Raw genomic sequence first — 12,807 nt, 5'->3', positions numbered from 1 at the left:
GAGAGTCCAGTGCAGAGCCACAGAGATGATGAAGGGAGTGGAACATCTCCCTTATGAGGAAAGGCTGAAGGAGCTGGGGCTCTTTAGCTTGGAAAAGAGGAGGCTGAGGGGTGACCTCATTAGTGTTTATAAATACGTCAAGGGGGAGTGTCAGGAGGACAGAGCCAGGCTCTTTTCAATGACATCCAATGACAGGACAAGGGGCAATGGGTACAAGCTGGAACATAGGAGGTTCCACAAAAATATTAGGAAAAACTTTTTCACTGTGAGGGTGACAGAGCCCTGGCACAGGCTTCCCAGGGAGGTTGTGAAGTCTCCTTCTCTGGAAACATCCAAACCCCACCTGGAGGCGTTCCTGTGTGACTGCCCTAGGGGATCCTGCTCTGGCAGGGGGGGTAGACTATATGATCTCTAGAGGACCCTTCCAATCCCTGACATTCTGTGATTCTCTGGACAGAGAACTGCCAGGTGCTGCCTCTGTGCAGAGGCTGCCATTGTGCTACGCTGTGCTTTCCCCACCGAGGCAGCTGGAACTAAACCAGAGCCTCCTATGCTGCCATTAGAAGGTTCTTTTTTTAAGGACATGTGCGCTTAATGTCAGAATATTGAAACCATACCCACGTGAATGAAGTTAGTAAGCCAGTGATTCATTGCTGTTTCAAATCTCTATCTAGCCACAGTAAATTTCTGCTCAGTAGTGACAGTCCGTGTCCACATGTGGGCTATGATTTAGTTCTGCATTTTGTATCAACAACATCTGTTTAACAAAAGAAAAAAAATTAACCCAAGAACATTTATTTTCTAATCTCTGTACCAGATGTTGTTTCATTATGCACAAGATCCAGGGATTATATCAGAAATAATTTCATTATTTTAAATGAATAATCTGAAGTGTTTTTCCTAAAGCATGTCCCGTAACCACTAACAACATAGAAACATAGAAATGTTGAAGAAGAAACTCATGTTTGCACAAATCTGTAATTATATCTGTTTTAAGAGAACAAATATTAAGCACCAAATCCCAGCTTCAGGTGGTGGTGGTGGGATTCTTGAAGATTTGCAGAGAAGTATATCAATTCTCAGGGTTATGACAGAGATAAGGTGGCAGAGAGCAATTGAAACAGCAGAAGAAAGCACCATTTGAGAAATGAACCTGTGCTGCAGGGAAGACACGAGAAGCGAATGCGGCTTCAAGGAGAGTGGTGCTGGGCTGGGCTACAAACTTAAGATGCAAGCTTCGGCCCTCCAAGCACGGAGGGTTGTGCCGCGCAACTCTAGTGAGTCCCCGGCCGGCTGCAGTTCTTGCACACCTGCAGATCCTTCATGCTTGGGTAGCTGGAAGGCCCAGTCCCAGCTGGTGAGAGAGCTGCCGAGTTCACTTTCTGCTTTCCACCTTTTAGGGCACAGCAGGATCGCTGTCCTCCACGTGCTGGCTGTGCTCTGACTGATGCAGCCCAGGTCGTGTCTGGCCTCTTTCACCCAAAGGGCACACTGCTGACTCCGTGCACTTAACATTGTGCATACGGATCTGCCCACAACAGCGACGCAAGATCGCGTTCAAACTTAATGGTCTTGACTCTAAAAAATTACTTTCGTGATCGTTTCACTTGCATGAAAGCAAATGCCACGTCCCTTAGGTGTGTTTGATAAGCAGAAATTTTAGGGTGCTTGTTCTTGGAAAAGAAGGGTCCTTTACAGAATTTCAAGCTGAGTATTGAAACTGCTGCATACAGCAACAGAGAAAAACCTTCGCAATTTGAGGTTTATTGCCATTCCTCGCCATAATTTTTGCAGGGATATCACAAGCAAGAATACTCATACTGAAACACAGACATTTATAACTGACTGGCCTGGGTGTTAGTCTTGAAGAACTCAGAATTGTTCAGAATTACACTGATAGATTCTGTTTCAGCCCTCGAAAACATTCAGCCAACTTAAAATGAAAGTAAATGCATCAGTGACTCTGCTAAAGCAGACGGTTGGTCTATGTTATGGTTCCAGCCTTCTTTCAGGGAAAAATAGATTTCTGTATTTTTTGTGAGCTGTGGAACTTGTAGCATGTATCAATCCAGTAGAGACCCAGCCAGACCTATTAGTTTTCTTGTTGCATAAAGATTTATCTGGAATTGCCAAGGTTTCTTTTTATTTTCCTTGAATTACTGTTGTGGACGCATATAAATGCATAACAATTGCTAATTTCCCTCCCTGTATTCTTGTATAGCACAGATTGCTTATCAAATACGATCTGAACATTAAAGTGTCAAACAGGATTTGCAGAAAGCTATTTGGGTTTATAGTTTAGGATGAACATTTATCAAATTGTGGATTAGCTGAATCATGCACTGAACCAAATTATTATTGTCCATGATTAAATCACAAAGTGGTTATTGCCCTGTGTCATTTAAAGCACAAGATAGTTTAAATCTTTAAAATCCTTTTTTAAGGTGGCTGTAGGAGCTGCATAACTACAGACTTCTAGGACCAGACTCTGTCCTTAGGCAGAAAAATAATAGCTTTCAAAAGGTCATTTGGACTGATCACCCTCTGCCTCTACGGGCAACAGATCTGGCAAGGGAACGGATGGACTTATTTACGTTTCAGACATACAGAATAATTTCTCAGTAAATAGATCTCTTTGTACCCCGGCACTGAAGTATTTATTCAGTGTGCTGGCTCAAGAAAGGGGAGCGAACGGCCTGTTCATTGCCATGCCTGAAAGGACACGAGCTGCCTGCCGAGGAGCAGCAATGCCCGCGGTTTACTTGCCTTCATCCTGAGGCACAGGTCCAAGGACACAGCTGAGTCACTGAGGATGAAGCTGTTAGCAGGGTGTTACCACCCTCATGGGCACTTGAGAGGCTACGGTCTCCCCAAAGGTCTAGGAGACATTTTCTGGCCTGCTATGGTGGCTGGTGTTCGTCGCACCCCAACGAGCATGTGTTGCAGGGTGAGGTACCACGAACAGCCCAGCGCAGCACACCGGTGGCAAACCTGCACGGTGATGTTCATGCTCCTTTTCTGCAGCCTTTGGGAACCGTCTAGCTGAGGAGCAACGAGGGCTTTAAGTATACCCATTTTCTCAGCCTCAATATTAGGTAACAAACAACCCTCCTGATGGCTGTGTCAGTCCCCTCACTGAGTAACTGAGGAGCAGACAATCTGTACGAGACGGGGAAACGGTGGGCTGGAGGACTCGGGCACCCGTCTCCTGCTCTGCTGCGTGCAGCTGGGGAGGTCACAACCCAGGAAGAGTCATAAGCAGTCATCACCACTTTTCTTTTTGAATAGTTCGGAGGGAAGTCCTGAAACAGCTTGTTTTCATGTTGCAATAAGGGGTCATGGGGTAGAAAGGTCCAAGAGTCACTGCAGTAGAGTCTGCTGGAGAAATGGGAGTGTGGTTCAGCTGACGCTGGCGTGGCACTCAGAGCCCGTGGCAGTGGCACCAGCAGAAGGTGTGCATTTGGCTGCTTTCGGTCCCTTACCCCTCATCCTATTCTTTGACCTATTTTTTCTCATTTTTATCTAGTAATTTATTTTTTAAAGGCTCAGCCCAGTCTTTCCTGCTGGTTGCAGCTGATCCATCTCGCTGCTAGCCTGTGAAACCAGCACCTCCTAAAGAAACATCCCTCTGGCAATTACTCGGAGGCATGGATTCAGCTCAGTGTGAGAGCTCGATTGAAGCCAGTTGCCTGTGCCAACAGGACAGAGATGGCTCAAGAAAGACTTTGTACAAAGTATAGAAACTCTAAAGAAATTTCTTCGGTCTTTTTTCCATCGGAGCTCAACTGGAGCTAGCAAAGTCAGAAAAATGGCAATGTTTTACCAAAGGGAGGACTTAACCCGTAGCTCTACCCTCCTCCTCGAAAGCCCACAGAAGGGAGGGAGAAAGTTGCATAGAAAACTCCAGGAGGCAAACACAGACTTTTCCTCTGAGCGTGCCTCTCCAAGAAGGGTCTGAGGTTTCTCAGAAAATGCAAGTAGCAAATCCTCCAAGCCCTGTGCTTTCTCAGCCTTGTGCCCTCGCCGTCGGCACCTCATGGCTACGTGTACCCAGAGTACCTCACAGAGAGGTGTTTGCCTGGGGAGAACTGTGATTCCCGCTGGAGTCCCACCAGCCAAGGGGGCAGGACAGAGGGAGCGAACATGCTGGATCACCACATGAAATGTCTGCTCTGCTTGTGTGCAGTCTCTTTGGCCGACAGCCTTTTGGCTAGCTCCACCTGCCGAGGACCTTCTTTTTTTTTCTTTTTTTTTTTTTTTTTTTTTTTTTTTTTAAATCCCAGCTGAACCGACAGGGAGGAGGCTGCGGCTCCTTTCTGTCCCCGCAGCCTTCCTGTTTGGCTGACTCTCTGCCCTGGACACACAGATGTACACTGAAATACGAATTCTGCAAGGCACACGTTATGCTTGCGGAGGGAGCGTGGGGTGGGAAGGCGCTGTGATCCGTAGGTGGGCTGCTGTGGTTGGGCTACGAGTAGCTGCTATCCTGTGCAAGAATGAAATAACAGTAACAATATACTGCGTTCAGCCCCGGTTGTTTAGAAAGAAGATTTCAGTACATTTTAACAATTAAATCTGTGTCCAGGCAGCTACTTCATTTTAAAGCGTACCACCCCTGCACCTCACTGTCTGCAAGCTCATTTCTGCTTCACTTACGTCACCCCGCACTAACCCGGTGGCTGTTGATTCAGTCCTGTGGCAGCTGTTTGTAGAGGTTTGCCCTGCTCCCTGCCAGCAGCCTGCCACCCTCATCCGAATTGCCTCTGGATTCCAGATGGGGTTCAAAATATTAGAGTGAGTGCTATCCTGGGCAAAATGGCAGGATTTCTGAGAGTAGTAGCTAAGGTGTGACAGGTAACACCCTCCAAAATCCCATCCCCATGCCAATCAAATAAGGTGAAGCAGAAGCACACCTGCAGCCTAAAGGAGGCGTGTTATAGCTTTAACATGTGTTAGTCAGTCAAGGTGAACCCTAGCACGAGCCCATAAACGTTTGAGTCCCAGAACAAATGTTTGGGGTTGTACAAACATGTTAACTACCCATAGTTAATTGGCAAGTAATTACCTTGAAGTAAAAATAGCTTTCCCATAGCTGAGGAGTCACAGAGTGCCTGTCCCCCCATGAACACTTACAGATCACTAAAATTTTCGGCAGAGAAGAGCCTTGTCCAATTTGCCTTCTGGATCCTGGCAAGTTTGCGACTGAGAGTTGTTTGTCCCCAGCACCAAATGCTGTTTGTTTGTGGTGTAGACTCAGCAAATAGGGCTGTGCGCCAGAGCTAATTTTCGTGCCGCCCTTTACTAAACTTCTGCAGTTCATAATGCAATGAAATAATAAGATAATATTGGCCAGCAAAAGCGTGCAGTTCAGCAAGGGTACCACATGCCCTATAATGGAACTATTAGTGAAAGCTACGTATGTATTAAAGGCAGATTGGCAGGCTAGAATGTGTTTCCTACTGACTGAATCCTACTTTCTTACTGAATTTTGGATCTTTCTGATACTTTGCATGACAAAGATTTGCAGTTGGACTGGATTTCATTAGATGTGTATGCAGCTGAGAAGCAGGAAGCAAAGTCCTGCCCGCACCCAACACGGCACTTGGGATTACCAAGTGCGAGAACTGTGATTGCTCTTTGACCTGCTGCTGGGAGAAGCCATAGAAGACAGTAGGTTCTTCTCATGAGGTCTCCAATCCATACAGACCATCAGCTTCTCTTAGAACTTGGATCAAATCCTTGCTTGGCTCTCCTCAACATTTTGGCAAAAAAACGCACGGATCTTCTTGGTTTGTAACTAAACCGCAAGATTTCCTGGTTTGCTGGGAAGGCAAAACTGGGCATACGGAAGCAGGTGGAGCCTGTCATTGAGCTCCTGTGATGCTGGGGCTCACGGTGGCAGAGATGAGCTGGGCTGTAGTTCGAAGTGGTTTCAGCTAAAGAGCTACCATCGGCACTGCAGCATCGTGTGGCAGTGATATGCTGTGTGCTCTGCCCCTGGCTTCCCCTGCTCGTAGTCGTCCCTCTTCTGAGGAAGTGTAATATTGTGCTGAGGAGGAGGGAAGCAGATGATGCTGGGACCCTTGAGAGGCAAGCCTGCTGAGCCAGAATGTTGGAATTTATGTGGTGTTCCTCTGGATGCTGCAGCGTGATGGAGAGTCAGTCCACAAAAATCTTTCCATGGCAGTCAGTGGTCTCTGCCTTGTGTCCTGGAGGAGCGAGGGGGTGGCAGATAGACAACGCTGCTGGCAAAGCGCATTTCAGAATCCAGGCAGCAGTACTCGGCAGACACAAGAACCACAGGGATGCTGTCTCAAATTGCTCTCCCTGTGCAGCCTGGCTTTAGAAAATTCGGCACTATGGTCAGCCTTGCCACTCAGCTGGCTCCTCTGGGCACGTGGACTTGCATTTGGTATCTTCAGGTGTTCAAGAAAGAGGAGCTGTAATAGGTGCAGATACCAGAGCTTTCCAGGAAATGTTCAGATACAAGTGCAGCTCTGTTCACTTTGAATTCACTTTCTGTGCCTGTAGTGGCAGACAAATTTGCTGGCAAACATTTTGCAAAAAAAAAAAAAAAAAAGGCATTGATCCAGAAAAGCACTGTGCACAAACTAAGCTTAGTGTAAATGAGTACACCTGTGCTTAATGCTAGGCACGTGATGAATGCTCTGCTACGTCCTAGCCAAAATAAATTTAAAATAAATATCAGAGCATACTCCTGGAAAATGAATGCTGGTCTTGTAAGCAGAAATGCGTGCAGCAGAAATAGGAGTCTACTGCTCCGTTTGTCCGCTGGGGATATCCAGCAGGGAGAGTCACGTGCGCTCCTTTTGAGCTCCCCAGCAGAGCTGGTGAAAACAGGTTTTGATTTGAATGAGTTATGACCCATTGAAAACGGCATCATGCGTAACCACAGTAAATTGTCGTAATGAGATCACGAGGCTCAAAAAAGTGGGCAGCGAGGAAAGAGGCCTCATTCCACTGGCGTACACGGATGACTGAGCCCTGGGCTGCAAAATGCAGTGGCGAGGCACCGTCTCATGCCCTGAACTTCTTGTCTGTTTAGTGGCAGGACCAAGAGGTTTCACAGCCGAACAAAAACTCATTAAAAGTTTTGAGTTAAAAAGAAGAAAACAAGCCAGAATTCTTATGGCTTTGCATTTGTTCTTAACCAGGGTAACAGAGGGGACTGGGCTAAAGCAAATAATGGAAAAACATGAATACTGTAAGTGCTTCCATGCTTTCCGAAGGTGAGCTTGGTTGTTTCTAACCGATGTTGTGGTAGGAGGGGAGGGTTTGGTGATCAGGGCAGAACACTACCTAAGTTGAAAGCAACTCTCTCTGGAAGCGTGACAAAGCTGTATTGACTTGGTGCATCCCTGGGCTCACAGCTCTGCCCCTGTGAACCCGGCTCACATACAGATGCCCTAGGCTGCCCAGTTGTAAATACTGCAGAATCATCACTGGCTTTTTTGTTTTTGTGGTGAGGCAGAGTCTGAGACTGCAGTAAGAAGTATGGAATACCAAGCCTAGACAACATAAGTAACACAGCTCTTGCTGCCAGGAGTCTTGTAAGTGGTCTTCTGGAAAAAATCCCTTTTCTTTCCTCCTTTTCTTTCCTTCTTTTCTTTTTGATATGGTGCTATTTGTTTAGGGCCATTCACAGCGTAGGAGACTGAAAGAAGCATTCTTCAACTCACTCTGTTTCTCTTCTGAAGTTATCGAGCGCACGTGTCCATAGGGGCCTGTTGCAGAAGACCATGCATATGATCTAACCACATCCTCCCACTCCCTCGAAGATGGAGGGCAGAGGTGTATTGATGTAAGGCATCGCTGGCTACAGGACCCGTTTCATTTCTCTCATGCCTTAAGGCAAACCGGTTTGCTTGCCACATGGTTGCCACTCCTCCTGAGTTTGCACCCTTCAGTATTCTCCGTCTGTTAACACTTTGCGCACAAATATCTGTGTCCCCGAGCCATGAAAACAATTCAGGCTCATGCTGATAAGCAGCACCTTCCTGACTCATATCTATTTACGGTATTTTTATTATTCATAGCCTGAGCCCATGAATAGAGAAACACCCAGTTCAGTGCAGTTCCCTGTAGTGCCTGGTCCTCAGCAGGTTAGCCCTTGGCCATGGGTTGTGCTTGCACGGAACGCTAAGGTAGGCAATCTGGATAGCACGCTGAAGCCTAAGCTGTTCCCAGGATCCCGAGTCTTCTGTTGTGGGCAGCAGAATCCAAGGTTCCCCTGCTCTTGCAGTAGGCACACTCCAGGCCGGTCTGGAGAGGACTCTGGCTTGCCTTGTTTTCCTGATGTTGGCTGGCTGACATTGCTGCAAGGACAGCCGAAATAGATGGAGGCCAGCCAAGCTGAAGAGACAGAGGGGAAATGTGTTCCTGCATACACTTAAGAGCAAAGCACATGGACTTTCCTGGTGCTACTCTGCCAGAGAATTCTCCTCAGAGCTGGCCCAGTGGGCTTCTCCACATGTCAGAACTATGGATGAATCTGCTAACGCTGCCCAAGCTGCAATATAGGTGCAGCTGCAGGGAACCAAGATTTTCCAGTTCATGCCTTCTTTGTAGGTAAGGAGAACCAAAAATAAAAATGCTCATGTAAAATGCTTTTGGAATTCACTAGTTCTTAAGCTCACTTGCTGTGTGTGATCCATTGAGTAGAAGTCCTGCTTTTTTGTTCTCTAGTCTCAGCTGAGTAGCACTGCTACACCCTACTAACATTACAAATTTTCCTGATACCCATGTAGGAGAAGAATTTGGACTGGTTCCCTCGGATGAGAGCCATGTCCCTGGTTAGCAATGAAGGCGACAGTGAGCAAAACGAAATCAGGAACCTGCAAGAGCGACTGGAGTCAACGATGAGCCTTGTAAAACAGCTTTCCAGTCAGCTAGCTGAGCTCAAGGAACAGGTAAGAGCCCTGCAGTGGGCAGCAACGTGAGCATGTGTGGGTGAGCGCGCTGGCTTTCATCAGGTCACAAGTCAGGAGAGGTTTTATCTTTCCCTCTGGTAAGCTTTCTGAGTAGATACACTGATACGGGTCCAGAATGAAATTGTGCTCTCTTAGCATCAGCAGAGAACAGGTAAGGAGAAAAGCCAAGGGGGAATTAGTTATGAAACCTCTCAGTGAGTGTGTGAGGACAGAAGGGCAGAAGCGATGACAGGCTTTCCGCATGCAGATACTGCATTATCATCATCATGGCTAGGCTTTGCGAACAAAGATATGGGAAGGGCTCTCCCCACACTTGCTACAAGTGCTCTGATGGCTAAAAAGGCCGATGCGGGATAGGCAAGTCCGGTTGCATAACTCAGCAATAAAAAAGGCATAGCATCAGAAACAGCTATGTGCTGATGGGGATTGGTAGAAAAGCTTTCCAAATCCCACACTTGCATTTTTTCCCCTGCTAAGGGTATCAGCAGGGCTGTTGTGAAAACAATCTGCAGAGCCTGTTGCTTTGCTTGTGTCACCCTTGTCTTTGTGCCCCTCCTGTGGCTCGCCCTGCTCTCCTGTGTGGAGCACAAGCTGCTGGCCTCCCTTAAGACCCTGCTCTCGCCTAATCCACCTTACGTCTTTTCTGTCACTTCAGGATCAAAAGGCCGTCTCTTTTATTGCTAAAGATGCTGCTCACCTCTGGTTTGCTCCTTACAGTTTCAGAAAAGCATCTTTGTGTTTTCTTTAAGGGAAGCACTTCAGTGGCATCAACAGACTTATCTAATTATCCCCCTGCAAATCCCTCCTCGAAACTCAGTTTCCTTGTGGAAAACTCAACAAAGGTTTAGGCTGCGTGTGCTGAGACCCTCACTTATTGTGCTTGCCTATCCTGGTGCAGTTTTTTCATCCCCCTTTGGCTGAATGTGTTCTCTCCTGGCTTAAATTTAAAATCCCTGTGGCTGGGACCATCTTTTAATTCTGTGATTGTACAGCAGCATGTGCAAATGCTGACCCTTCGCAGGGCTATACAACCCCATGGCAGCTCAAATAATACACTGTAAGACCTGCTGCTGGATAAGAATAATGTACGATGAGAATAAAATGTCCACACATTGCAGGAAACAGATCTCTCACTTCAAAGGCGTCTCTTACTTGTAATTTTCAATGCTGAAGAAAAGAATTCAACTCCCTGTTGTTTTGCTTATATGTATCTTGCTCTGTGACTGCTAAATAGTAGTAAAGAGAGGGAGAAAAAAAAGTATAAAAATCTCAACTCATCTCTCTCTGCCTTTCCACCTTAGATGACAGAACAAAGGAAGAATAAGCAGAGGCTGGGCTTTCTTGGATCAAACACACCCCATGTGAATCATCACATGCCACCACCCTGATACCACGGGGAGATGCCGTGACTAGCCTTTCATCAGTATTCCTGCTTTATTATAGAATAAAAAACTGAGACTGAGAGGAGTGAACAGTGCCTATTGTTACGAAGTTAAAAACAACCAAGTGCCAAGATGTTAAGTGGTTTAGCTCTGGGAACAATTTGTAGCTGTTTTTCGTGGTTGAAAGGCACCACAACCTAGAATGTGCGAGCGAGACAAGGGAGCTCATTTGCATTCGTTTACAGGGCCAGACTTGGCTGCGTTTGCGCTCCTGCAACACGATGGCTTTGGTGGCAGCTGCCGTGTGTGAGGGGCAGGCGTTTGGCTGCATCCTTAGATCTACCTTCAGGCATCTCTTGAAAGCGCCGGGATCGCTAAGATGAGCAGAAGAAGGAGAAATGTTTATTGACGCAAACACGACAGCCTGGTTCAAAATCAATAGAAGTTGTTTCTGGCTTATTTGCCAAATAGCAACATTAGTCATATTTGCTTGGCATTTACTATTTTTTAATTACCGTAAATAAGTCAGTTGGGTAAGCAGTAATGTTGCTTCAAGTAACTTCTACTAGGAGGCAAAGGGGAGAAACCTCAGAAGACTGAAGAAAAAAGAAGAAGGAAAAAATTAGAAAAAGAGTTGCAAAGAGAAACATTAACGCTTTTGAATTTTAGCTGTCACCATGCAATTTCTTATTTATAATATGAAGCAAACGGATCTATAGCTATCGGAATGTTATGCACATAACACTGACAACATAACTGGAAGTGATTTCTTTCTCCTGACTTCAGATGTTCTCAATTAATGTGGCCGTGAGATTTCACATTCTGAAGAGTTAAACTGTGTTTTAAATTCAGTGGAGGATTCAGGGAAAAAAGCACTGTAGTTTGAAGCGTGCATGGGATTTTTTATGTTTTTTTTTAAAAAGCTTAGAAATGTCTTTCTGTGTGGAGCTGTAATGGTCATTACCTTCCATAAGCTCATCTTCAGCAAGAGTTGAGTAAATAAGCTCCATATCCTGCCAGCTTTCTTCTGAGCTAACGATCCTGGGCTTTGCCCACCCGTCCCGCTTTCAGGGGCTCGCAAGGCGGGTGGGGCACGGGGAGAATGCTAGAGCAGCTCCTTCCAGCTCTAGGCTCTACAAAAGGCAGCAGCCGAGTCAGCTGTGAAGGTTTCTGCTCTATCCTAGATTTCTTGGGATTGCTTTAAAAGAAAAATTTCCACAGAGCCCAAAAGGGCTCTTTTTTTTCTTTTAGGAGAAATTTTAGGGGGCACAAATGGGAGTTGTGGTCTCAGTTCACTTATGTTTTCTGTGGGTTTTGGTTACCTGATTTGTAAAAGCGCCTCCATTACATGGAGTCATTTCTTAAGCCAAAAATATTTTTCCCCTGTAACATATCTGTTTTGTTATAAAAGCCATTTTGATCAAAGGTGAAAATATTATTGCTTCCACTATTTCTAGTTTCTCCCTGAAGAAATGCTGTTGTCTTATTAAAAGCACAATTCACACCAACAGACCTAGAGTAAAGAGAAGGAAGAGGCATTTCCCTTTCTTCCCTCTCTTCCCTCTCTTCCCTCTCTTCATCCCGAATTCAAGCCTGTTCCTGGAAGCCATCTCTTCTTTCTTTTCTTTTTTTTTTGTGTCAGTGAGGTATCTGAGATAAAAGTAATATACTTTAGGGTCTGATTCCTCTACCATTAAAACATTTCCCATAAACTTCAATTGTGTCTTTCAAAAATACTGTGTGGAAAGCAGGGGTCTGTGTATTTTATGGAAAGAAATCCTCATTCTGTTGACATTTTTTTAGTCAATAGAACATCCCAGTAGTGAGAGGTGTTGGCCATTTCCAACTCAAGGGTCTATTTTTCCGACAGGAAAGTCTCCCAAATCCAGTCAGCGCTCTGCCTCCATGTCCTAAGGTAAAGACCAAGTGGTGGCTATCAGAAATGGCCCAAAGCCAATGAAAGGGAGTGGCGAGAGACTAAAATTTCTACAGCTCCTTTGCTTGTGGGCTCTCAGCCTCTCTGCTTCCAGGCATCAGCTGCTTCCCAGGCAAAGGGAGCACACGGAGGCAACAGGAGAAGGGTTGAGCTGGTCGATGCTGTGCATTTGCTTCTGAGGCTGGAGTAACCTGTTCCAAATAACTGGTCTTTGGATAGCAGAGCAGATGCATCTGTGGCACAGGGAGCTGATGGTAGGTAAGCTGCTAAGTCAAAGCAGAATACAGAAAAGCGGTTGCCTTCAATGGATGGCTGAGATATTCTAGAAATGAAGCTTGGAGGGTGCCTTTCCTTCACGCTTACTGCGCATGAGGTCTCAATGCTACTGCTTCAGCATCTCTGTGTCAGTGAAAATCCCTTCTGTCAGCCTCATCTGTCTGTAAAGACAGGGCTTCATGTACCAATTAGTGTGCAGCACCAACAGACTTACAGTGAATTAATTCTGGGAATTTGCATCAGCTGCACACAGTAACTAGCC

The 12,807-nt window shown here is 46.0% G+C and overlaps 1 protein-coding gene across 1 annotated transcript in view; it reads left to right on the top strand.

Annotated features, from left to right (window-relative positions):
- Positions 1–10,757, top strand: part of LOC104278713 (inositol 1,4,5-trisphosphate receptor type 2-like) — a gene marked incomplete at its 5' end in the record, with an annotated part of 38,146 nt that extends 27,389 nt beyond the window's left edge. Inside the window, 2 exons of the mRNA XM_009875767.1 lie at positions 8,769–8,930; positions 10,253–10,757. Of these exons, the coding sequence (XP_009874069.1) occupies positions 8,769–8,930; positions 10,253–10,339 (249 nt within the window). The remainder of the gene's footprint in view (positions 1–8,768; positions 8,931–10,252) is intronic.
- Positions 10,758–12,807: the final 2,050 nt, after the last annotated feature.

Source organism: Apaloderma vittatum, unplaced genomic scaffold (assembly GCF_000703405.1).
Source record: "Apaloderma vittatum isolate BGI_N311 unplaced genomic scaffold, ASM70340v1 scaffold29178, whole genome shotgun sequence".
NCBI lineage: Eukaryota > Metazoa > Chordata > Aves > Trogoniformes > Trogonidae > Apaloderma > Apaloderma vittatum.
Note: the sequence above shows the minus strand (reverse complement) of the source record. Positions and strands in the feature narration are given on the sequence as shown.